General features: G+C 54.0%; 8 protein-coding genes across 8 annotated transcripts; 5 read left to right on the forward strand and 3 right to left on the reverse strand.

The window, feature by feature from the left end:
* Nucleotides 1-939: 939 nt before the first annotated feature.
* CLAFUR5_05887 (uncharacterized protein) lies at nt 940-3,264 on the forward strand (the record flags this gene model as incomplete). The annotated part of the gene is made up of 5 exons (XM_047905035.1): nt 940-1,064; nt 1,147-1,178; nt 1,233-1,290; nt 1,372-2,552; nt 2,606-3,264. The coding sequence occupies 5 exons, from the start codon at nt 940-942 to the stop codon at nt 3,262-3,264; spliced, it is 2,055 nt and encodes a 684-aa protein (XP_047761752.1).
* Nucleotides 3,265-3,953: 689 nt separating this feature from the next.
* On the forward strand, nt 3,954-7,928 carry CLAFUR5_05888 (uncharacterized protein; the record flags this gene model as incomplete). Its single annotated transcript, XM_047905036.1, has 1 exon — nt 3,954-7,928. One exon carries the CDS (start codon nt 3,954-3,956, stop codon nt 7,926-7,928), a length of 3,975 nt encoding a protein of 1,324 aa, XP_047761749.1.
* Nucleotides 7,929-8,916: 988 nt separating this feature from the next.
* CLAFUR5_05889 (uncharacterized protein) lies at nt 8,917-11,049 on the forward strand (the record flags this gene model as incomplete). Its single annotated transcript, XM_047905037.1, has 1 exon — nt 8,917-11,049. The coding sequence occupies one exon, from the start codon at nt 8,917-8,919 to the stop codon at nt 11,047-11,049; it is 2,133 nt and encodes a 710-aa protein (XP_047761748.1).
* A 659-nt stretch (nt 11,050-11,708) lies between these two features.
* CLAFUR5_05890 (uncharacterized protein) lies at nt 11,709-12,128 on the reverse strand (the record flags this gene model as incomplete). Its single annotated transcript, XM_047905038.1, has 2 exons — nt 11,709-11,818; nt 11,930-12,128. The coding sequence occupies 2 exons, from the start codon at nt 12,126-12,128 to the stop codon at nt 11,709-11,711; spliced, it is 309 nt and encodes a 102-aa protein (XP_047762424.1).
* Nucleotides 12,129-12,469: 341 nt separating this feature from the next.
* Nucleotides 12,470-13,049, reverse strand: CLAFUR5_05891 (uncharacterized protein; the record flags this gene model as incomplete). The annotated part of the gene is made up of 2 exons (XM_047905039.1): nt 12,470-12,933; nt 13,037-13,049. 2 exons carry the CDS (start codon nt 13,047-13,049, stop codon nt 12,470-12,472), a joined length of 477 nt encoding a protein of 158 aa, XP_047762425.1.
* A 601-nt stretch (nt 13,050-13,650) lies between these two features.
* Nucleotides 13,651-14,821, forward strand: CLAFUR5_05892 (uncharacterized protein; the record flags this gene model as incomplete). The annotated part of the gene is made up of 2 exons (XM_047905040.1): nt 13,651-14,664; nt 14,723-14,821. 2 exons carry the CDS (start codon nt 13,651-13,653, stop codon nt 14,819-14,821), a joined length of 1,113 nt encoding a protein of 370 aa, XP_047762423.1.
* A 792-nt stretch (nt 14,822-15,613) lies between these two features.
* On the forward strand, nt 15,614-17,505 carry CLAFUR5_05893 (putative glucan endo-1,3-beta-glucosidase btgC; the record flags this gene model as incomplete). The annotated part of the gene is made up of 2 exons (XM_047905041.1): nt 15,614-17,298; nt 17,355-17,505. The coding sequence occupies 2 exons, from the start codon at nt 15,614-15,616 to the stop codon at nt 17,503-17,505; spliced, it is 1,836 nt and encodes a 611-aa protein (XP_047761576.1).
* Nucleotides 17,506-18,834: 1,329 nt separating this feature from the next.
* CLAFUR5_05894 (uncharacterized protein) lies at nt 18,835-21,151 on the reverse strand (the record flags this gene model as incomplete). Its single annotated transcript, XM_047905042.1, has 5 exons — nt 18,835-19,007; nt 19,067-19,729; nt 20,030-20,269; nt 20,332-20,676; nt 20,731-21,151. The coding sequence occupies 5 exons, from the start codon at nt 21,149-21,151 to the stop codon at nt 18,835-18,837; spliced, it is 1,842 nt and encodes a 613-aa protein (XP_047762421.1).
* Nucleotides 21,152-25,948: the final 4,797 nt, after the last annotated feature.

The following is a 25,948-nucleotide window of genomic DNA, read 5'->3' on the forward strand; positions in this document are numbered from 1 at the left end:
CACGGGAGTTGTGGCGGAGGGGGCTCCCGGGAGGTGTCTCCGAATTGTTCGGAGGCGGACACGAGGCCGCTTCGATGACCTCTCGACCTCGTGGGACATGCTTCACGAGTACACAACGGTCGCAGCTCTCTGCCTTGTGGACGTTTCGTTGCCGGTCAATGTATGTATGCACGTGGTATGGTGGTATGATAGCCAGCCTGACCATGAAGACTACCTAGGTATCACGATTCACGTCACGTGCTTGACGACGGGCCGAGAACATGACCACTGTCCATGCAGGGCGAGTGTAGTGTAGACGTGCTTCTTCTTTGATACCACGGTCCACAGTACGTCGGCTTTGAACGGGCTCAATCAATATCCATCAAACTTTGCTTCGAACTTGCAGGCGAGCTCGCCAGCCAGGCACCAGGGTCCAGACCCACGCGAGCCACGGCGGTACTGCAGATCGTCCACTGCTCGATCAGCACCACGAGCACCTGCTCACGTGCTGCTGTTCCTTTCCCGTTTCTGCTCCTGCGAAATAAACTTCAAACTTTCCGAGCTCTCGACCCGCGATTGTATGCCCGATTCATGTACGATTACCATTCCACGTGACCGCAGGCGCGTCTGTCTACTCAGAGAGCCACTGCCGTAACGCAGGGACGCCACCGACGGTAAAGATTTTCGAGCGCTGATATAGAGGCTGACCCTTGGGCATACAGCGGTGCTCCCTATGCCATCACTACCTGCAGAAACGTCGTAGGACCCACCGAGCCACCCAGCACCTGACACCTGAGACCTGAGACCTGAGACCTGAGCTGAGGTAAGCCCACGGACGACTGCGCAATGATCATCCACATCTTTCCCGGTGCACAGCTTGACTGGAACTGGGTATGCTTGCCAGGAATTGCGAGTAACACGACGGGACCATAGGACGCAGCTACAACATCTACCGCAAACATGTCTGCTCCGGATACCGATTCTCCTATGGCCTCCTCCTCGTCACTAGTGGAGTCTGCGGACAGTGCGCATCGGCGAGAGAGGTCGATGATTGCAGCGCAGGCCTGCCAAACTTGCCGAAACAGGTACGTCCCCAGCATCTGCCATCGTCCACCCGCTGTGAGCTGGATTGGTGGCAGCGGAGCATCTCGCTCACCTTCGTTGCAGAAAGAGTAAATGTGACGAACAACGTCCCAAATGTAAGTGAGCCATGCTTGGTCCAAGTCGCGCGTATCGGCACTGATGACCATCAGGCTCCCTCTGTCGCAGGCTCAATGTCGACTGCATATATCGCGAACCACTGCCAACAAAGTAAGCCTCCATTGCCTTGGATACTGATTGCCATCAGCGGCCCATTTTCACCGTCGGCAGCAGCTTACTCTGCTTCAACAGGAAGGACAAGACCATGGTACACATTCTGGACACGTTGACGCGGCTGGAGAACAAGTTTGACAATCTCTCACTATCTGCTGGCGCAAGTACTCCAGAAACAAGCGGATCTGGACCTCACGCTACCCCTAGCTCGACTGAGCGCTTGTACAGGACCGATGGCCAGATTACTGCTGGCGGTGGCCCACGCTTCCCAAACGAGCTCCAACCAGACATGAATCATCTCACTGTTCCGCACAAGATCATTCTGTGGCCAAGCATTTACATCCATTTGATCAATTCCGACATATCGGCGGCATCTGATCTGCAGTATGTGCTCCAGGAAGGAACTCCTTGGCTCATCCGACAGGAAATGGCGCACGACAAATGTAAGCTTCCTACGAATGTCGGGCTCGAAAGCTATCCCTTGAACACTCGATCGCAAGATATGTCCAGGGTTGGATTTCGGAGTATGACTATGCAACGAATGCATGAGTACTGCGACGGCTACTTCAACACATTCAACGTCATTGCCCCGATCCTGAACCGAGACACGTTTTTGGCCGAGACAATGTCGGTGGTCTCGCAACAGGGCTTCAGCGAAGGCGATCAACCATCAGTGCTAGCTCTTCTCGTACTAGCATTGGGACAACTTGCAATTGAGGGTGTTTTTGAACGTCCAGTCAGCATGGTCAATGGCATTGCAAGCGGTCTGCGGGGCGGCACCATCGACAATCCTCCTGGTATCGAGATCTTCAACGAAGCGCGACGGAGACTAGGGTTCATAAGCACCAAGATGACTCTCGAAAGCGTGCAGATACACTTGCTTCTTGCGACCTACTACGAGGCCAACGGACGACATCTCGATTTTTGGCGAGCTACGACTATGGCTTCGATGGCATGTAAGGTGTTGATCAAATGCCAGTCGGTGGACTGGCAGACTAACTATGGCGATCTGTGCAAGCGGGCATATTGGGCCTGCGTGCTCAACGAGGATCTTTACCATCTGGATCTGGACTTACCGCAGACTCTCGTACAGAGCCTGGAGGATATAGTTCCATTGCCATACTTCCACGAAGGGCAGGAGGGGATGGCATCGGGCAGCACACAAATGGGAGATGAAAGGTCCCATTTCCAATATCACTTCCTTGCGATGATAGCACTACGGCGCCTCATCTCCAGGATTCACGAAGTGGTCCACGAATGTAAGTACTGGCACATGGATTCTAGATTTCGTTTATACTGACCAGGGGTACAGCCTCTTCACCGCATCAATCTGAGTCCACCGACGAATACCACGGACCTCCTGTGACTGTGATTCGCGAGATGGCGAGACAGCTCGAATCGTGGCGATCATTGTTACCGCGCCCCCTTCAATGGCAAGACAGCGACAAGCTCGATTTCCCGAACCTCGATCCCTCAGCACGCAGACCTAATGGTGCCCTTTTCTCGCCCGACCAAGGCCCTGTACCGATTGGACACAAATACAATCTGGACGTGGTGACAGCACAGCTCAGGACCCGCTTTTACTACGCGCGTTTCATTCTGTACCGACCGTTCGTGTACAAAGCATTGCACTTCCCGGAGCTCATGACCTCTGATGACGCATCGTGCTGTGCACTCGCCATCAAGTCGACCTTCTTCTGGCCAGTCTGTATGTCGCCACCCAAGAACAAGAAACGGCTGGTGCCACACTTGTTCGCGTGGACTCAGAATCTTATGAGCATACTGCTAATACTGCGCATGACAACGGAAAGCGATTGTCTGAAGCGCATTTGTGATGAGAACGTCGATCGAGATGAAATACAACAAGCAGTCAGTCTCATGCTGGAATGGATGGCGGATATTCGACAAATTGATGGCATCGCAGACTGGTCATGGAAGCTCATCGAGCCCCTGTATTCTGGACGACAATGAGGGCATCACTGGAGGGATTGGGCGCAGGACGACACTAAGGGCATGATTGGAAGGACAGGGCGCACGAGCATCGAGTAGATACCCATTTGAGCGCGCATATTGCAGGGAGGTACATAGCATGGGACACAACGCCCATAACAAAATGTGCTGTTGGCGGTTGTGAACCTCCAAAGGTAAGCGTAGCGGAGTGGAGCTCTCTACCAACCCTTCTAGACTGCAAAGTAGCGTGCGATCCACGCTACCGCTACCCGACGTACAGTGCTTATTAATACGACGACATAGGCGTCAGCGACGAGTATATGTTTGCGAGTTCGCCAACAGGCACAATGCGGTAGGTCACGTGACCCCATAACTTGGAAGTTGACCAATCAGAGCGGGCGTCAAGGCTAGTTGAGGGCTGGTATAGAGCTTCACTCCCTCGCTGACGCCTCACCTACGTACTCGCAAGCTCGTACTCCGGTGTGGCTAGCGCTCAATCGCTACGCTTAATGATGCATCACGTGACCGAGCCAAAATCTATGATCCCTGCACATCCAAAAGCTTACATACATGTAGCCGTCGAAAGGGAAACCTCGATGACATGACATGCACGACTAATCGAACATCGCACTCACATATATCGCCCAATTCCACACTCGATCCTGACACGAATGCCGCATCGCTGATGCCATGCCCACAATGGCGCGGCAATGTTTAGCAAGCCTCGACCCGTGCCTTCGAAGGCCGCCCTCAAATTCCTGTACCAGCTCGCGTACATCTCTTCCGGAACTGCTGTCGGCGTGGCAACACTGTGCGCGGAGGAGCGGCGGAGGAGGACACACATTGTGCAGAAGATAGCGGACAATGCAAAGAGGCTCAGGCAGAGTCCCAGGCACGTGCATAATGTGGCGGTGCTGACGGAGCAGGATGAAGACCAGGACTGGGAGCAGCAGGCTCAGGTCCACATGAGGTATACCGAAGGAACGTCACGCTCACGGGAACGGCAACGGGAACGATACAGTTCTCTTCGCGATCGATCTGCGCATGCGCCAGAGCTGCCGTCGTATGTCGAGAGGGGCTATGGGCAGCTTGTGGAGACAGACTATAAACGCACGAGGAGGCGTGCGATGGATGCTCGGTCAGGAACTACCGTGCAGTCTGAGGAGAGAACGCGGCGTCGAAGGGAGGCCAGTAGCGCAACGCCTGCTCCGCCAGGAAAGGATGCCAGGACACTGGATATCAGGGCCTCAAAAGACCATCGTGCTACCACAACAACTGTCTCATCGCGAGACCTGTTGAAGGACAAGGTACGGTTCGCTCTCAACAGAGCACCACTTGCTGCGGCCCGACCTGCCTCTGTCGCGTCCGAAGGAGACCATGCCATTGCAGAGCATTCGAGAGATCAGGGTGCTCTGAAGTCTGCTGCTGAAAGGCGAGGTCCACTGTTGGAAGGAGGGATCGCGCAAGCACTTAGCAAAGTTCCGTCGTCTGCGGAAACGTCGACGGACCAATCGCCTGAACATCAAGAGCATGCTCAGCCGGCCATAGAGAGAGACACGCCTCCCGCAGGATTACACAACAGGAAGGAAGGTGGATCGGCAGAAGACACTCGTGTGCACCAGGACTCTTCCAAGAATGGCAATAGCAGTCCGTCTGCGCGCAAGAGAGACCAGATCGCGAAGCATAAGATCTTGGCAAGCGACGACCTATTCGCAATACGGTCACTGCTTCAATCCGAGGGCCCACTCCTCTTGTTAACCGCAGAAGGATTTCAGGCGATCTGTGAGAAGGCTCGGACTTTGGCGCCTCGCAATGATCCGGACGAGCTTGTTCAGGTGTACACACAAATCTTCAAGACTTCAGCCGTTCAGCGACTGTCGCAGACTGACCAATTACACTGCGCGTTCATCGTGCTCGTACAGGTCGTTGGCTCGGGCATAGAACTTCGACAGGGCATCATTAGTCCGTTGCTGAGAACGATGCTGTCACCTAAAGAGAAGTCCGATGTGCTGGGTGAAGCACTACTTAGGTTCTGTGAAGGACTCGTGGAGCAATCTCGTGCAGGCGATGCTTGTGAGCTCATCCGAGCCTGTCGGAGCTGGAGCAAAGAGCAGACCCAGTACTTTCAGCCCGAGGACAGAGTCTCGTGGGCTCTTCTGGACTCTGGATCTCTTGATAGATGCGCCAAAATGCTGAGGCCCCGACTTGTTGGTCGACACGTGGATCGATTCTTGCCGCACATAGAGCGTCTCGCGCTATTGTGCCATCAAGCTCGATCATATCGACCCCTTATCATTATGCTGAACAACAAACTTCTTTATACTGTTCCTGAGAGTTTCAAGGAGCTCAGCGGCGAGGCTCGGCTTGCGATAGCCATAGCCTGCACGACCTCGGGAGTTCTGATTCGCGAGAGGGTGCTTGACTCAGCTTACTGTATGGTGCCAGAGCCCATGCGCCGTGCGGTCGATGAAGCACGTACGTGTACAGAGCTCCGTGAGAGGTGGAAAAGCACGCATGACTTCGACCTTGTGTGGGTGCGCTACATCTCAGCGAAGAAGTTCGCGGCTCTGCGGCAGTTGGGCGAGGACATACTGCGCAATCTAGAATTGACCATGGTCGAAATTTGCAATAGTGCTAATAGACCGGATCGCGCTCTGGAGCTTCTGACCGGTCTAAGTGCAGACTCGTCACACTCGCCTCACAGCCTAGGTCTCACAGCTGTTGCTCTTGCAAAGAAGAAAGCCTGGTCACAACTTCACGATTTCCTTGGCTTGCTCGAAAAGTCGCGGGCCCTCATTTCCACCAATACTGCGAACAGAGCTCTCAACAATGTTATCCACCTCTATTCGAGGAGTCATACCGCAGCCGACACTTGGAAATTTGTCACCGGCATGATTAAGAATCTCAACTTCGGACCCAGCAGGTCGACATCAACTATCATGCTTCAGTGCTTCGTTTCGAAGCAGCAGCTCGAATATGTGCCTCGGTGGCTTCGACTTTTGAAGACACTAGGACACACAACCCAGATGGATCCTTGGATGGCAGCGGATCTGTTGAAATGCTATTATCTCGAGCGACGTCCACCGCATGTCCTGTTTACGGGGCTCTGTCGCGACCTCATCCACCGCATTCCATCTGTCGAAACCGAAGACTTGCAAAATGTGGTCAAAGAGTCTATCAGCTACGATCTCAGGAAGCTCGATGCGCAAGATAAGCCAAAGTTACAAGAAAAGGCTAGAACGAACATGTCACTCCTTTCTGACAACGGCATTTCCACAGCAGCTATGCGAGCGGAGTTGCTCGCCAGCGGTGGTCCCTCTCCGCTCAAATATACAGGCGCAAGCAGGCCGACTACGCAGATTGGAGCGAGTCAGATTGACCACCTTCCGGTCCCGATCACCGATGTTGCTGAGCTGAAGAGCCATATTCCGTACAGCGCCGCCACTACGGCATCACATACCTTCTATGATAACGCCTATGATGATAACGCCTTCGGCTTGCGTGATCAACGAAGGGAAGCTGAGCTCGCTGCTGAGGAAAGAATGCAGCAGCTAATGGAGGACATCAATGCCGATGACACAGAGACAAATCTTTCAGCCAACTCGAATCCTGCATCAATAATTGTTGGACCAGAGGGCCTTGATGACAGGCTTTTGACCGCGCCGACTGGCGCAACCTCTATCGGTAGCACAGGCGACCCTGCCCTCGAGTCGCATCGAGTATTTGAACACGACGCAGCTGGCGAGATGGATGATGGCCAGGCGAAAGATCACCTGGACTATGCACACAACCAGAGACTTCAGCAGCGACTTATGCGGGATATGGTCGCGTCTTTCTCACTGCAACACTATCGAAGTGTCATCGACCTCTACCACGAATCTACGGGCATTAAGAATTTACCTGCGACGCCGAAAGCCCTTGAGATATCAGTGGAAGCCAGTCTGCGGTCTCAACGTGGCAATCCTGCAGAGGCTACGGCCATGATAACTGCCGCTCGCGACGCCGGTTTGAATGTCACTTGTGCAACGGGACCGATGTTGCTTCATCAAATGTGGCATCTAGACCTTGACGATCAGAGAAATGCAAATCTACTTCGCGTGGCCGTGACTGACTGGTATCGTACAAACGCAGAGAATGGGTGGCCCGTATCACATCACGTGGGTGTTACCGCGGCCAACATCCTGGTCAACAAGGGCAGACCGGAGCACGGCATCAGCATCCTCAACAGTATCTACCACTCCGAGTGGGCGCAAGAACGTGATTTCGACATTGCGCCAATGAGTGTGTACCTCAGAGGCTACGCAGCCCTGGGCTCAGACAAAGGGTTGCAATGGACATTGTCAACCGTGATGAGGAAAGATATTCGCATAGACCGGAAGTTTCTGGTCACTTTACAGAGAGCGAGAGAAATCTATGGCGAGCTTCTCAGGCGGAGGCCGGAACTCCGCGGGAGCATGAATATGCTTGCAGCACTTCGACGGTGGAGGAGTGTTTTTAGCGAACGTCGCGAACGGCAACGAATCGACACGAAGCTGTTTGGCAGGAGGCTCAGAGACGTGATCGTAGACTGCATGGAGCTCTCAAGAGAGCCAGTCGGGGAATCGGATGTGAGGCTTATGCTCGAAACGGAAACGCCATCAAGTACGCCACCTCACGAGACTAAAAGTCAAGGTCCGCGATGGTGATGATGCGGCTTATCAGCCTATGGCGAGAAAGGATCAAGAAGTCGGCGCCACGCCGCTGCTGAGTTCACAACGTCAAATGGCAATCATGACAGAACCTGAGAGACATGGGGAGTGTACATCTGTGCAGAAACTGTGAGAAGAGCATAGCGAAGGCGTTCGATATGGGACACGACTGTACGAAGATAAAAGTCATGTAATATACAATTATTGGCTCGCACATATTGCCTGCCAAGCACAAACTTCACAGGCGACGGACGACTACGATTGCACGGAGGACCTATACCCTGTTGTGGGACTGTCTTGCGTGAACTGCGGCATGACTTCAGCACTTATGTCGTGCGACAGTCAGCGTCGCTACCAGAGGAATATCAGTCGCTAGTAGTAGCAAAGGATCAAGGCTGAAACGATCTAGATCGCACAGAGGCAGGCTCTATTCACACTCCAGAGCTAACAGAAGCTGGAAACTTTGGTGGCGGCACATCGTCTGTACGAAATCTGCTTCGTTTGTCCGTCCTTAGTGATCCAGCTTGGCTGCTTATCCTCGCTGCCGCTGTCGAGATGCACTCCTTTGGCACCCTGCACCTGCAACGGCCGCCGCGTCTGACACTGCTTGGACAATGAATCATGCGCTCAAACAATCAGCTTGCAGCACAGCTCACTGGAACCTGGGGCCTCTACTCATGTGGACAGCCCTGCATTACACCATCGCGAACGCTATCTCGGCTCCGAAAGTGAAGATGATGGCCGATCCGTAGGTACTTAACTCGCCCTTGAACCCAAGCTTACCACTGCCCTACTTTGCGGGAATAGCTCTGTGACATCTGGACCTCAAGCGACCGCCTCGCCTGGCCAATGTCCTATACGGACCGAGAGAATCAAACGACCACGCGACAAGTGACCAATTGAAGACTCAGTGTATGCGTACCAATATTCCCGTCGATCACTGCGCTCCGTGTTGAAGACTGTATCTTCGACTGCATCGCCGTTAATGTCGCATTTCCCTAGCAAGCTCTCCTCGAAGACCGAAGTGGCGACCGTAGAGTGCTGCAAACATGTCGAAGGGGTACTCGATCGATCCGGCGCGCTGCGGAAGAATCAGTATCGAGCCAAGCTGCCTTTTGGCGGTGTATCTCAGGCTTTTAGCCACGAGGTCCATTGTCCGATCTGCGCCCAGATCTACGCATATTGGCAACTTCGAAGATTGCGATGGAGACCGTATCCAAAGTCACTGACCGAGGGGGATCGAGAAGAAGGAAATTCTCGAGAGTATGCTGACTACTACGATGAAGTTTACCACCCGGTCCGGTTTGAAAATGCAGACGGAAGCACTAGAAACTACAATAATTGTTTCTTTGAGTTGAGGCCTCGCGAATTCGGAGAGGCACACCACGTGCTCATCGCCTGTCTTCTTGTTCGAAACCAGGACCGCGAAGATCCTGACATTGATCAAGACATTCAGATCAACGTTATCTGTAGTTCAGAGGATGATGGAGTACGGGATCTGTTTGACTGGTACGGTATTCCAAAGAAGCCTAAGGAAAACCAAGATACTGCAGGCTTGGACCGCTCATCTCACATCATCGCTACTGCTTTCCGGGCAGCGGATTATACCTCGCACACTTACCGCAAGTACAAAGCAATTTCACCGCATGAGCGAGTATACGAAAGTCAACATCAGCTCTTCAACATGTTGTCGGACCGGCTGGATACGTACAGGGGCTCGGACGACGATGGACCACGCCGCTCTGACTTGCACAAATCATACTTCGGGACTTCATATGCTGCAAAGTTCTGGCTGAACCGGTATTTAATGCTCACCAACCAGGGAAAGTTGCCCAAGCCGGCAGACATCGAACGGATGGCTATCATCCACGTTCGAAGGTGGGCTAAAAGCCCCGTCGGTCGTGTGATGAATGACATCGTGTTGAAGCACGTTATCGAGTCCATAGTAAGTGCCAACCAGCGGGCTGCACAAGCTGGAGAGGCGTGTTTCTCTCACATTGTGCTTTATGGGGATTTCTGGCGTGTAGACTTTGACAAGCTTCGGAAGGACGTCGAACTTGTGCCAGGAGGTCCAAAGCTGAAACTCATACTACTCTCAAGTCCGTGGCCCCGTGAACGCCGTGATGGGTCACGATTAGTTGTACGAGAAGATGAGCCGGATCCGTATTGTCGTGAACTTTGGAATAAGTTCAGGGACCAGGATTACGACAATATTCCCACTCAAGTGAAAGTCTTCGCCATCTGGCGTGCCTTCCGCAACCGGTATCAACACAAGGCATGTATGATCGGGCATCGGTCTGGTTTCATTGAAGGTGCTGCATTCATCGGCCTTCCTGTGTTTTATCTCAACAACGAGCGAGATAAGCTCAGAGGCGATCCTGGGCCGGGAGACCTCTTGTGGAAACTAATGGATGGCGCTCCGGGGACGCTCGGCAGATTACGAGAGCTTGGAGACGCAATGCATACCTTCATTGCCATTGAAACGCTCAAGGACGATATCGACGGAGCGAATGAGGTAGAGCGATATCAAAACCAAAGGCGAAGGGAAAAGTCGCCCTTGAGCCAGACTCCCAAGAAGGATCTCATAGTGGACGATCGGTATAAATACGAGCTTATGGCCGCCCTGTTCATGTTCATGTGCTGCGACTTTTCCCCAAGAGATGATGACGACGAAGAGGTTCGGAAGGACGACCCAGCATGGCTGGTCAGAGTCCACATGATGCACGACAAGGCACCAACCCTGCATGAGTTGCGAAGGGCAGGAGAAGCAAAAGCAGCAGAATTCTTTCTCCATGCCGAAAATTTCGTTGAGAGCATGCTCCAGAAACCAGAGTTCGATGCACGTACGCAAGGATGCGGCACCCTTTCACAAGAGGTGATTGACCGTCTGGAGCAGGCGCGAGAGATTTTGACGGATTTTCAGGATGACAGAGAGAATGATGAGCTCGCAGAGAATTTCCTGGGTCTCTGGCGATCGTACAACCGCGGTCATCCGTTGTCAGGCCAAGAGTGGCTGCGTCGAAGATATCGGTATGCTATTAATAAGCCTGGCACCGAGCTGGAGTGTCTCACGTCTCTGCAGCCTGGGTGGGTCCAGGCACACGAAAGAGCCGCCTAGCATTTTATGTCTACCTATTTGAGGTGAAGCAGCTCCAAAGCACAAGCAGGTTTGCAGAGTATACCACAGTGAGCCGGTCTATACTATGATCGTTTGATAAGGTCTTTTGTTCAAGAGTGTGATTTTATGCCCAACGCAAGGCTCGAGTCCGTGCGACCTTGTGCGCTGGCCAGCTTCACCTTATTTCGAGTGTATAGGCCGATCAAACACATATTCTGTCTTGTGGAATTTCCAGGGCTTTCGATACATTGATCATCCTACCTCCAATCAAGCCACAAGCGGTTATCTTCTGCCACCAGACACCGCTATCTCCTGCTCAATGTCACTGAACGCAAGGACCACGTACATATTCAAAAATGGCCTTCTCGACGACTATCCTTGGCTCAATTGTGTTGTTGTAAGTCGACCGCTGATTGACTGTCGCTAGACTGTACAAGCAGAACGGAAAAAAAAGTGGAACACGGTTGTTTGACCTGGCTTCGAGGCGATTTCATTCTCACTCGTTCAGCCAAAGGAGTTGTTTTGCTCATGGTTAGATACCAATCCTTTGCATCTAACACCGCAGCCCAAAAGACGTCTCTCAGACCTAGATTGATTCTTTTCGACGATCATACTTGGCTCATTGGTGTAAACAGTCTGTAGGCCGATAGTCAAATCGACTATCGCTTGACGTGAAGAGCAAGATGGCGGATGATTTCCAAGTATCGTGCCCCGATGCCGTCGACCATGGTATGCTCTCTTGCCTTGGACCAACGGGACTTGCCTTGCTCTGTGTGGGTGGGATACTGGTGTTTTGCACGTAGAGAAAGGTGTACATACGCATTCACAATCACCTCTTACCACGCTTGTCGCACACCATCAATTGCTCACATCCTCCCACCATGACTCTCCTTCCTTGCAGCATCAAAGACCTTCTTCATCCCTGTCACGGACTCTTCGACGCCTAGCGGCGCTTCGCCCAAACCCAACGATCGAGCTCCAAAGTTCCCCATATCCGTTTGAACCCAACCGGGATCCTGCACGAAAGCGCAAATTCGTTCCTCCTCACCATCAATTCTCTTCGTGAGCCAATGGATCATGGTCTTTGTGGGTGCGTATCATCACCGGCTTTAAGCAGCGATATGGTCTATCATAGCGCTCGTCATATGGCAAGTGGTGGTTCTATCGTCTGCTTTGCTTGTGCAGTATCCATCTGCTTATGCAACATCATTAGCGAGCAGATGTAGTCCCTCATTGCAGCGACCGATGCATGCGGCCGCCCAGGCCATCCTGCTCGGATGAACATGTGCCCGAATCTTGATCATGGTGTCGTTGATGGTCGAATACGTGATAATCAACAGACGAAGGTCGAGCTTGCCTCTCGCTTGATATTGACAAAGCTGTACAAGTGTTCGAACGGCCATTTCTTCAGTCACTCGTCTTAGAATCCCCAAGATCCCCTTGCCAAGTAGGCTCCGTAGCCAGCCATGCCCAGCACAACAGCCACGGTGCTGAAGAACCCCACTGGTCGTCCCCTGTCCATGTTGTTCTTCGCCATGATGCCAAAGTCGGCATGCAGTACTCTTGCTACGCACAGCACACTCAGTGCGGCTGTGAGGACTCTCTTGCTGCCACCATTCGCTTCGACCAGTGCAGAGATGGTCAAGGCGAGTGGAACATTCTCAGCGAAGTTGGCCTGGGCGCGACATGCGGCGAGGAGACGGTCAGGTTCGCGGGATGTCGCAGACTTGGGATCGAATTGGGCGATGCTCTGCTTGGCGCGGATGCGATTCGAGATGACGCGGTATTGCAGCCAGGTGTAGTAGCCGGCGAGAGGCAGTGCGAAGGAGGATGTGACGGGGAGGTTCAGGCCGATGTTGATGATGTAGGCTGGTGAGGGTTGGTCTGTGGTGCAAGGATGAGCGATGAGCCTCGGTGAGCATTGGCATACATCTCTTTGCAGGCATGCCGCTGTACATGTGCTTTGTATCCACCTCCTCGGACTTACCAATGTTGGACATCTTCTCGATCGAATCCTACTATGTATGGTGGTAATGATGGCCTCCTTCAATGAATTATACAGCAAATATTGAAACAAAGCGGACCATCCACCGCTTGTGGCAGGGACTCTGGACGCTCGACCAGTAGCATACCTCCAAGCGCGTTACTGCTCATCGACTACACAATCGAGGTATGTCTAGCCTGGCACTAACCTGGTCGACAATTGTATATTTCGCACTCGTGCCCCATGCCTCTACGCCAGGGGTGGCCACTGACTTAGTATGCATTGCCGAACCCTGGCTGATTTTCAATCTTTGTGTAGGACTTCATTCACCACTGACCAATGGTCCCATCTCGCCAAGTTTCCCCGTTAGGCGGTCTTTTTCAGCAAGTTCTAGCGTTTCGATCTCCCTACATATTGCGCATCGCAAGAACTGGATCATTGCGACTCAGCCAGGCGGATGGACCAGAATACTCACCAACTTGGTTGGTAACGCCATCAAGTACACCACAAACAGCCATATCACAGTTCGTCTCGCTGTTGGCGAACCGCTGAAGTCAAGTGCACAGGCTACGCAGTGCTGTCCTGTACTGCTTAGCGTTGAAGATACTGGCATCGGGATGTCAGATGCCTTCCTGGCTCACGGCATGTTCACACCTTTCAAACAGGAGAATCCCTATGCTGATGGCACTGGACTGGGTCTGTCCATTGTCAAGCATATAGCTCGCGGCATGGGTGCCAAACTAGACGTCTCCAGTAAGCTGGGAGAGGGTACCACGGTGCAAGTCCGCTTTATCGCCGAGTTCGTCACAGACGAAACTGCAACAGATGTTGCATTCACGCAGGACACACTACCAGATTGGACGGCGGATCTCAAAGTCGATCAGCTGCAACTACTTTCAGGGCCGCGCGCTGAGGCTGATGCCACTGACTCGCCAATTACTAGCAGTGTCATAGACAATGCGGAGGAATGGTTGAGTTGCGAAATCAACCGAAGCAACGAGATTACCCACGGCAATGGGACATCTCTTTGTGGTATCACCGAGGAAGATCTTGCGGAATGGCAAAGGACGCAACCCAAGCTTTTCTCGAAGCTAATAAACAATGTCGCATTGGCGCATTCTCACCTCTTCGTTTTCGGAATGTCGATGGCTTCCGTGACTCTATCATGCGGTCCACTTCCAGTCAGGCCAGTGTTCATACATCAGCCGATCGGCCCACGAAAGTTGCTGCGTGCAATAGCGTCAGATCGGAGCTCGACTGTGAGCGGCGACGACCAGGCTGAACGACCATCCATGCCTCATCCCGTCGAGCGTCAAATCAGTAGCGATACGGCACGCACCGTGACTAGAAATGCTCGAGGCGATCCTGTGAAAAGGAACTCGCTCTCGTCCGACTCGCTGTCTTTGGCACAATCCAGAGACAGCAGAAGCTGTTCACCATCAAGCAGAGATGGCAGCGAGACGTTGTCCGCAAGCATGTCAACAGGAGCAACATCACATGGATACTCAGTCGATGCCTCAGTGGCTTCAGTCAGTACAGGTAGTGTAGCCGGACCACTCGATGGCCAGCGTGATGCGAGGGGAACAAACGATACAATCCTTCTCGTTGAAGACAATGAGATCAACACGAAGGTGAGAGTCAGCAGACAGCCTCCACCCTGCTATGTGTATCGGCTAACAGTCACTACAGTTCCTCATTGCCCTCGTCTCCAAACTCAAGATACCCTACATACATACAATAGCAGTGGAGGGAAGACGAAGGACTTGGACGATGTATACAGGCCCATGACGAATGGCACACGGCACCGACATCGTCATCGACTTGAACAGTGGCCATATGACTGTTAGTATCAGCATAGGTCAAATGCCTCGCGTTCGGGGAGACTACTTGTCCCAAGCCACTACTATGCTGTGCATTGACGGGACATGTGAAGTGGAGGCGTGATGATGAAAGAGAATGGCAGACAGCTCAGCCACCACCGAGCAGGAGCGGCGGTCTGATTGGCTTTTCACCGTTGCCCCGCTCGATCCTGCCACTTACGAGATGCGTCTAAACTTGGGTGACAGGCCGCGTACGTAGTAGTCTTCACTCTTCACACATGCACTGCAACTCCAACTCGCACATCACCTCATCAGCTATTCACGAACACAGCAGCAGCATCTTTCTTTACGCAATTCCCCACGACACTGCCGTTATCGCACATTTTATCCGGACTCGAAAGCTGCAGCGATAAAAAGCGGCGGAACGGCTGGACTGCACTCTGAGACACCCGCTGACACCTCACACTGCCGAGACGGTACCGTACCGTACCATGGCAAGGGCGCCGTACAGGACTTGACAAGGCTGGCTGACCACCTGGTGCACTTCTCCTGCCTGCCGTGCCTCTTTGTTTCCTCTGACCTCCACCAACAAGTCCTCGACGCTCGCTTCTGCACTCCACGCTCGTTCCGACATTGTTGTTTTCGTCTTTCGTGGCCGCATTACGGCTACTGGCAGTGAGAAGACAGTGTCCTGCTGTGGAACCTGGGGCAGAGAGCACAGCATACCCCATCCCTAAGGCGCGGCCGCTCGAATTTGATAATGTCGGCTCGACAGCATGCTATCCCTTCTGGCCACGTTCACGCATCTGGCGCAACTCCGCCACCTCAACATGCTCGACAGCCTAGCTACTCCTCAGGACCTTACTCGGATCGCGACACATCGCCAGTGAGAGATCAACAGGCTCTTCGAGATGTCGACAGTCTATACAACGCGAGGGCTGCTCCTTCGCCCGATCCATATCGTGCTCCATCGCCATATGAACCCAGTCTCATCTATCCTTCGCAACAATCCCTGACCCCACTTGCACCAACATCGTCACACTCGCCGCCGCGCTCACCCGAACGGTCTGCTCAGCGGAACGCTCCAGCTTGGGGAGTGGGCGTCGGTGCAGGTGCTGGTGCAGCGAATGCGGCATATGGAGCGCGCATGCCTGGCGCCTCTGAATCATACTACCACAATGACGGATATGACGAGTTTGATTTGAACAACATCGCTGATGACCCAGATGATGTTATGGATGCGCCGCGATCGCGGCAAAGTCATATGGGGCCGACAGCATATGGTGGTGCAGGAGCTGGCGCTGGCGCTGGCATCGGAGCTGGCATGACGAGGGCATTGGGCGGACAGAATCCCAGCGGAAATTACGGTCCTGTTGGAGGCGACGCAGAAAAGTCAGCGTTTGTGGCAGATGCGGCAAAAAGCAAGAAGAGGAAGAGGTGGCTGATCGGCTTCGTCATCGCTGCTATCATTATTGTTGGTGCCATTGTTGGAGGTGTGGTTGGTGGATTACTATCAAGGAACGGCGGCAGCAGTTCCTCTGGCGGCTCGACTGGATCTGGGGGCTCGCGGACTGGCGGCCTGTACGACATCAACTCGAAGGAGGTCCAGAAGGTGCTCAACGACGATCGTTTACACAAAGTCTTTCCAGCCATGGATTACACGCCCAATTACGCTCAGTATCCCCAATGCTTGTCCAAGGGCGGCGGACCTCTACAGAACAACGTCACCATCGATGTTGCAATCATGTCGCAGCTAACACCAGCCGTCCGGCTCTACGGAACCGATTGTAACCAGACCGAGCTCGTCTTGGAAGCCATTGATCGCCTGGAGATGCATGATACAATGAAGGTCTGGTTGGGCGTGTATCTCGATGCCAATCAGACGACGAACGCTCGGCAGATCCAGCATATGTACGATCTTCTTGACAAGTACGATCACGATCGCTTTGTTGGTGTCATTGTAGGGAATGAAGTACTCTTCGCCGAGTCGATCACTGCACAGCAGCTCGGCGTCCAGCTGGATGGCATCAGGAGTAATTTCTCATCCAAAGGCATCAACCTCCCAGTCTCGACAGCAGATTTGGGTGACAATTGGGACGCTGCGTTGGCCCAGGCATCGGATATCATAATGGCCAACATCCACCCGTTCTTCGCCGGTACTGTGGCGGAAGATGCTGCTGGCTGGGCATGGTCTTTCTGGCAGAACAAAGACATGCCACTAACCACCTCGAAGACTGGCACCATCGGCAGTCTGACTTACCCGAAGCAAATCATCTCCGAGATTGGTTGGCCCACTGAGGGAGGCAATGACTGTGGTGATGCCAACGACCCTGCGTACGGCTGTACGAGCAACACCGATGGCGCAGTGGCTAGCCTCGATAACCTCAACACCTTCATAGGTGACTGGGTGTGTGGCGCGCTGAACAACGGAACAACATTCTTCTGGTAAGTCCTTGAAGACATCGATCGGGATTCTATGTTCTTTCACTGACATCCCACAGGTTCGAGGCTTTTGATGAACCATGGAAACATCAGTTCGACACGGCACACAACAAGTGGGAACCGTACTGGGGACTATTCGACGTCGACCGCAATCTCAAGGATGGCGTCAAGATCCCCGACTGCGGCAAGACCGTGGACAAGCCATACTAGATGGCATGGCATGATGTGTGTAACGACTTTTGCTAGGATATTGCATGGCGCCGGGAGAGGGGTTGTTGGGACATCGGGACAGTGGGAGAACTTGAGATATTGAGCTGCGACAGGCTCACGGGAAGGCGCACTCCAGAGTTGTGTAGATATGTAATCACGACTGGGTCGGAACATGAGATAGCAGCATGGCGCATCCTTCTTGAGCAAATGGTGATGCACAATGTGTGCTATGGAAACGCACCTCATCCCACCACAACAGTGTCGAGTGCCTGATTCCTCTTCGAGCGCTGCTGTGGTGGCGGGCAGGATTGCCGTACCAGACTGCACCATGTTCATCCAAGGTCTAGCTGGTCCTCATCCCACGAGGAGTTCGCATCTTCCACATGGCTGCCTCGTCCTTGTCCATTTCCTGCCAGCAATGCCCAGCTTGAGCAGCCAGCTTGATTGCACTTCACGGGCTCGACACAACAGTACAAGAATGGTATGATCCATGGTTTGCAACTTCCCAGCATTTACCTTCGACGGGTCATATTACATGTCATCTCCAACCCGTGCGTGGGTCATGCTCGTTACAGGGTAGCTACATGATGACATGTTCCTCCGTGCCCATCGCAATGACTGTGCACACATTGCATTGACTGCTCATGATTAGTAGTAGTGTGCAGCTAGCTTCTGGAACTGGGAACGAACAACGCATGCACCTCACTAGTCCCAAACCCATCACACAAAACAGCACAATGTGGCGACATGCAGGTGCAGAAGATGAAGAAGAAGCGGTGACCACGCGACGACTCAGGACACCGACCAGGTCGTACGTATTGGCTCGTATGCACAGCACTTGAAACAGCCTACAGCCATGTCAACGCCAACGCCACCACACGGAAGGAATGAAGAAAGAGATGCACGTCAGATGAAAAGTTGGTAGTTGATTATTGGCCGTTTGCGCATCTATATTGCAGCCCAGTATACCTCCATGTTCCGCCCCACCTGCGCGGTACCCTTCCCGTGGTGCGCGCTTTGGTCTTCGATCATGCCCAGCCTAATGTACATATCGAAAGCCATGTCGTCGTGTAGACACCATAGCATAGTGCGGTGAGTATGTTTGCGCCGTGCCCACTTTTTAAAGTCATCAACAGTAAAGCCATTCCATCCCGTTCCTGCGCCAGCTACAAGATGGTAGAGTTGAACTCCGGTCGGCCACAATGGGGCCAATTTAGAACCGTTCGATCGTATGTGTGAGGTAGTATTGTATGAGAGTGCGTTTGTGGTACAGCAAGAGTCTGTTCGTCGCGGCCGGAGTGACGATGTCGACAGGGAGTGACGTATATATTACATGGAGTCCGCTCGTCGAGAGCGCTTGTTGCGCTCCAACCACTTACGCTTTCCAGGACGAGTCTCGAAGTGAGGAGCGATGGTGACGGTCTCGCTTCCACCTGCGATCATGGTGCTCCGCATCTTGTTCCTATACGCATCGAGGGAGCGCTGTAGGAAGAGCGTACGCCCTGATTGTTGTATTAGCGACTGTGATCGTACAGAGTAAGAGCAAGTGACGTTGACTTACCGTTGAACGTTCTTGCCTGTCCCCAGCTCATGCGGTAACCAAGCTCGTTCAAAGCGACCTCCTTGTTCCTTCTCGACTTGGTCATGCGTGGAACAGGTAGCTTCGCTTCGCTACCGTCCATGAGTGACACCGGTACCATGGTCTCGCCTGCCGGTCTTTCCACGTGGCCCTCCTCCAATTCATCGTCTTCATCGTCCCAGTTGCCACGTGCATGCGGGGACCCTGGCGGCGATCGCATCTGGCGAGGAAAGTACGAACGAGGATAGACTGCGTTGATGCGAAGGTGCGCATCGGGCATGTCGTCCATTTTGACTTGGTCCAGCATCACTCGCACACGAACCCGCGTACCTCGTTGATTGTCGTCGACGAGGATGAACTTGCGCCGCTTCGACTCCGGAACGTCGCCGAACAGGTTACGCTTGTGTTCTTCTTCATCCTTCTTGGTAGATGTTGAAGCAGGCCTGGCAAGTGTGGATGCTTGAGTGTGCATGGGATCCATGCCGTGGGCGATGGAGGGCATGGACGAGCCACCCACACCTGGCTGCTGAGGGTACGAGGGATAGAAGTTCTGCGTGTAGCGGCCCGTGGTTGGTGATGTTAGTTCGTTTTGGCCATTTGTCGGCTGGGCAGGATGCCCGGCTGGGCTATTGTAGCTATCTCCGGCTATAGTGAGAGAGCAACACGTTAGCGTGGATACTGTGGTTGATGTGTTGCATGGATGTTGCAAGCGAAAAGACAGGGAACAAAAACGAAGCGCGTGCGAAATGTACAACCAACAAGCAAATACAATCTGCAATGCTGTCTTTTCCGCAGCTGCAGAACAGGTTAAATATGCTGTACAAAGTGTACAGGTATAAAGGTCGACATGTTATGACCATTCTCCCTGGTCCTTCCGAACTCCGCTAATGCGCGACGCAAGCAACAATAGTAGTACAGGATATCATCACATCTGTGGGAACATACCGCTGACATCGCTGCCACCGCCGTTGTCGGTAGCGTCGGTGTGGTGGTGATGCAATTGTGGTCCGCCGGGGCCCATGTTGGGGGGCCTCGCTGAACCGGGAGGCATGCCATGTGGTGGCAGCCCTGCGCTTCCAGGACCATGTGGACCTGGGAATTGAGCGCCTCCTGGGGGCGCTTTTGCCGCGTTTCTGTTGTGGATCTTCGCCATGCGTCGAACTCTGCGACTTCGAAGCCTCACGTCTAAGGGAGAATGTGTCAGCTATACTCCACGGGCACCGATACGATTCCAGCGTGATGCACACCTTGATTACTGTTCCGCCAACTGTCAACCGCCCTCTGTATCAGTCCGCGCTTTTCGCGCAGGTTGGGGTTCAATTGCGCGAGCGCCCATCCGACCGCATTGCACTCGCTTTCGTAGTGCAACCGATTACCCTTGTATTGATCCTTTCCGCAGCATGCGCGTGGGTAAACGCAGTTGGCCGACTTGAACTCTTGGCTCAGTTCATCAACGTTCACCGATTCGACGTCGCATCGTATCGTGTACTCCATCTTCACGCGGTCGCGAGAGTACTCGAAAGCGATCCATTGAACGCCATTGTTGTCCTGTCGCACCACGAGGGGTGTCGTCGCGGGTATAGGACCGGGGGCTGCACTGCTATTAGGGCCGTTTGATGATGAGGTCGAGAGTCTGCCGTTCATACCTGGACCTGAAGACTGTCCTGGAGACTGTTGTGGGGCACCGAGTACCGAAGGTGGACGTTGCAGTGAGGATTGCGAAGGCTTGTGATCGAGCATACCAGGCTGCTGTGGATGTCCTGGGCCAGGCGGTTGCATCTGCTGTTGTGGCTGCTGGTGTGACATGAGCATACCGGGCTGCGAGGTCATCGACGCGTGTTGCGACGCGTTGGCGGCATGCTGGCCATATGGAGATGGGTGGGCTTGTTGGCCTTGCATGTAGTTCGGGTAGGCATACATCTGCTGTGGGAGGCCCATGCCGTACAACGGCCTTCCATGGGCGTCAGTCTGGGGCGAGTGGATGGAGGCAGGACTATTAGACTGCGGAGTCTGGTAGCTGGAGATGGGTGGATAGGTTTGGCGGCTGATCGCCGCTTGTGTAGCCATGCTTTCGTTCGGTTCTGCAAAGCTGGTCAGTCCCAAACTGAATGTGCGAGCAGCCATGGCATCCAGAACAATATGGCGGTCAATCCATTATTGTTTGGGGGTGGTGAAGGCATTGAATTTAATTGGTTTCAACTCACCTGACGATGCGTAGCTTCCTGCGGCACTGTTGTTGCTGTACGGGCTGGGATGGGCACCAAAGAATGACGCCTCGCCCGGATGTTGGGAGGGAATACCAGGCACCGAGCCGATATACGGAGACTGGTGCTGCTGGGGTAGGCTGTGGGTAGACGAATGTGGAGAGATGTACGGGCCTTGCGAGGATGACTGGATGTTCTGCGATTGGTGGTGAGGCGAATTTGGGCGATGCTGCTGGATCAACCCTGCTGATCGGGGATGCTGCAGAGGTTGCTGCGGTGGAGGAAGACCCTGCTGCTGACCGGCATTTGGTTGATTCTAGCGAGAAGTACAGTCAGTCGAAATGTCCGCCGATTCCGTGAATGGTGGAATAGTAAGTTGAAACAATAAACAAGTCGTCCACCATCGAGGCTGGCGATGGTGGATCCTAGTCGGGAGGCAGCGGGGAGCAGGCAGAAGGTACCGCAGAGATGCAAGCTCTCAAACGTGCAAGGGACAGGGTAGTTGGGTTGGATGAACGGTCAGCGGTAGATTGCTGAGGCAGAGCTGTCAAGAGACGGCAGAGGGGCACGCACGAGCACAAGCACGAGCAGCGGGGAATAGCGGGCTCCACCTGCTCTTTGTGTGCGCCAGCGACGAGTGCGTGCGTGCGTGTGAAATTTTTTGAGTTTGCTGTGCAGGATGGGAGTGTGTCGCAGGAAGTTCATCAAACGCAAAACAGGGCCAGTGCGGTGTGTGCAGGAGCAATAGTGCCGGTTTAGTGCAGAGGGAGAGTCAGAGTCAGGGAAAAGGTGAGGCAGGTACCGGTGCTTGTTGCTGGCTTTGCTGAGGATGATGTCGCTCGTACATGGTGGCCATGGCGCCGGAGATGGAGTTGCTGGTGCTGGTGCCGGTGCCGGTGCCGGTGCCGGTGCCGGTGCTGGTGCTGGTGCTGGTGCTGGTGCTCGCGCCTGCTGTGTTGTAGAAGGGTAGCGCGTGCGATGCGCGCGGAGAGCCGCTGCGGTGATGGTATAGCAGTTGTGCAGCAGACATGTGCCGCCGGGGTGCGCTGGTCTGCGTGGGTAGGCGTGTGTCTGCGTTTCCAGGCGGGCGGATGTGCGGTATGGCCCAGTGGCAGAGCAGACAAGCTGAGACGAGAGGCGAGGGCAAAGGCCGGCCGGGGCGAGTGGCGGACGTGGGTGTCGTGTGCCGTGTGCTGTGCTGTGCTGTGCTGTGCGTGCTGTGCTGTATGGAGGTGTGCGACTCCGAGTGCGACTGCGACTGCGACTGCGACTGCGACTGCGAGTTGCAGTGGTGATCAGGCAGTTCCAAGTTGGGTGCAGATCCAGGCCGGATTGGAAGAGAGGCTTGGGCTTGGGGCAGCTCACTCAAACACACTCTCACTCGCACACACCGCGCACTGCAGATGAAAGCTCTTCAGATGGAAATGCTGATACGTACCATGCTCGACGCGCGCAGTCAATCTCACAACAACAATCCGAGCGTCTGCAGGCAAGCAGGCAGCGCGAGTTCCGATCGCCAAAAGAGGACCCGCTGGCAAGGATGAGGTGTTGCAACTTGCGGCAAGTCAGCTGTCCTGACTTGGGTGTTATAGTAGGTGATAGGCTGTGTGAGGGTTGCAGCGGGCAGGACCTGGCTGCAAGAAACAACCTTCAACGGTCGCGCAGTAGTTGATAGACAGGGTTGTGGCGGAGGATGTTCGAGGGCGCAGGCACAAGCCGAGACACACCAGGATAAAGTGAGTTCAAGGTTTGGACGACCTTGACGACAGGACCTGGCAGGGCACGCTGGCACGCTGGCGCTGGCAGTTGTGACGAGGGTCGGGATCAAGGAAAGGTTAACTAACGTTCAAGGGAGAAATGCGAGCGATCCGCTTATAGCCCGCCGACGCACAAGACGCTGGTCCAAGCACGCCGCCTGTACGAGGCCTGCTTGCCGGAACTTGCCCTGCAAGCCTGCACAGTGCGCGCTCTAGCTCTAGCAGAAAACAGATGGAAAGCTCCAGCGCGGTGAGGAGCAGCAGCCGGGATGCTGCCATGCAATAATGCGTGCACGCGAGCCACCTGTCAAAAAGTCGAGTCCTGCCGTCGACAACCAATATGGCAGATGCAACAACAACAACAGCAACAACAGCACCTTACAGCAGACCATCGCGCATTATTCAGCGCCCTTCCCCTCCGTGCGCCTCGCACACTTTCGCTTACCACCACCAACGGCCCCTACGTTTCACCACATGCCACACAACGTGCGCTCATCTTAGCCGAACTCAAAATCCCGCGTGCATCGGCACCAACGATGCTGTCACCGAGCAGCAGCAGCACGACTACTTTTCGTGCCACTGGCACCGCGCGCAGAGGCATCCGTTGTCTTAGTTCTGTCTAGCACCAGCACCTCCATGTCAATCACGACTGCTTGACTCCCACCTCACTTCACCTCCTCATGCAACGGCCATCCCGTTCACAAGTTCGTCGCAGAATCCAACTGCCACTGCCTACATACACCTCATCGCTAGTTCCCACCACAGACCGTACACCGTAGCTCGGCATTCTCATTGCAAGGCTGACGCGCAGTCATGTCCGCTGTTTCGCGTCGCACTGGCCCGGCACTGGGCAAATGAGCGCGCAACAACACCATCGTGCCATCACAGCACTCTGCTTCGCACGCCGTCATATGATGAGAATGATGCAGCGTCGCCCGAGCTTGGCTCAACGGCCTGACCACCCACGCAGCGTCCGCATCACTCGCACCGCCACGATTAGCAGTTCTTCCAAGTGCTGCCTATCATCGGACCACTCTTCGTCGCACAGAGCACCGACGTTGATTGAAAGTGCGCCCACTTGACCGCCCGCATGCACCTTACGCTCAAGTCGGCCAGCAGTCACGGGAGCCGTCAAAGCAATCGCACGGCGCACGCCATTTTGCCGTACGCCTTTTGACCCCGCGCTTTAGCTCTCAACGTCCGCTAGTTGCCGCCTCTGCTGAGCTTTGCAATTGGATGTTTGAGAACGCTGTTGTCTCCCAGCTCAATTGGCAATTGGCAGTATGCGGCACCGCCTGAAAGTGATGAGCATAGACCACAGTTGATCGCATATGCCAGAGAGCGATTCGGTCAGGCGCAAATCAAGTTCGCCTTACTACAGTCTCAGCATGTCTGGCTCTGTGATCGGATGCTTCGGGCGTACGCAACTTGCACGCAACTGGGGCCCAAGTAGATACAAGGATGGCCTGTAATATGTACCCATGCAGCTTTTAGCAGGGATTTGCTTCCTAGCGCGCGTGGCCGCCATCAGCTGCGTAAGCGACGGCGGGGTTGTGATGGCTCACGACATGCACTGATGGGCAGGCGCTTTGCACTAGATGTTGGGTTCCGCCACCGGCCTACTGCCGAACGGCCAAGACCTGCTATTAGCTACATGTATGTTTCACATCTTGCCAGTTCGCAGCCATTTGGTAAGCCGAATCTGGTCACTGGCGCTTCTCTCGCACTGCCGACCGACCAATGATCTGCTATCGGAAGATACTTGAGCTACTTTCTCCTACGAGATGCATCGATATCTGTCTTCGGTATACTTGACCAGAAATCGGAGATGCTCGACATTGGAGACCAGGAAGATTTTTTCGACGACTCCGCGGCACGACCGATCAAGTACTCATCCGCCGAAGCTACACACCAGCCGTTGATCGCTTGCAGGCGGGCCGGCAATTGCATTTCTTGCTATACAGCTCGTCCTTTGGTGACGGCAAAAGGCCACTGAAGCACGTGGTGACAAGCATCATGGAAAGATGGGGCGCTATCGGCTCCCAGCAAAGAGGCTTGTTGAACGGATCGATGACAGCGTTCTAAGCAGCCTCAACCCGGTCTTCACCCTGGTCCGGACGAGTGGCATCCCAGATCCCAGGCACCTCCAGCTTCTCCAAATGCCTTGCGAGGGTGCTCGAACCAGTCCTAGCAGTATGACAAGGGCGGATTTGGGAAGCAGCGAACTTCGACTTCGTCGTGGTGTATTTGCTGCTAATAAACGAGCTGCCTCCTCCATTTTCTTCTGAAACATAGCAGCAACGGTCGTGCATGACACAGCAATGCGCCAGGCCGTAATGGGTCGATGGGCTCACCTATGCGAAAACTCAAATGTCAGCCCGGACTTTCTGCCATCACGCGCTTCCGCAGTCCTACCCAAGCTAGAGCATTCAACGGAGCAATGCTCAATTGATCAAATTCACGCGCAATGGCGTTCCGCAAATGGGACGTCTGTGCATCGTCGCTACTGCTCGGAACCGTCATCGCGATACATTGGGATGAAGATGCAAGCCTCAGGAGACCAAAGCCGTCGCTGTGCGAAGTGTACGTAGCATGTATAACAGTGTGCGAGGTTTCACGTGGCTCGTCTCACGCTGCATGCAGATCACATTGCTAGGCCTGCAGGGCTGCTGATCACAGCGAGGCTGCTGGTCGTCTTTTGACCTAGAGATATGGCAAAGCATGCTCAATGCAAAATGGACCTCACCTGCTACAGACATCTTCAAAGGAAGGGGACTGCTTGTCAGGCCTATGCGTAAGATCAGATGCGATTGCCCACGGATGCCGTCTACACCACGCTGCCACGAAAGACGACTTCTCAACGTGTCTTGTCTACGGCCTCGAGCTTGTTGGTCAGTCTAGCA

Source organism: Fulvia fulva, chromosome 5 (genome assembly GCF_020509005.1).
Source record: "Fulvia fulva chromosome 5, complete sequence".
NCBI classification, from domain to species: Eukaryota; Fungi; Ascomycota; class Dothideomycetes; order Mycosphaerellales; family Mycosphaerellaceae; genus Fulvia; species Fulvia fulva.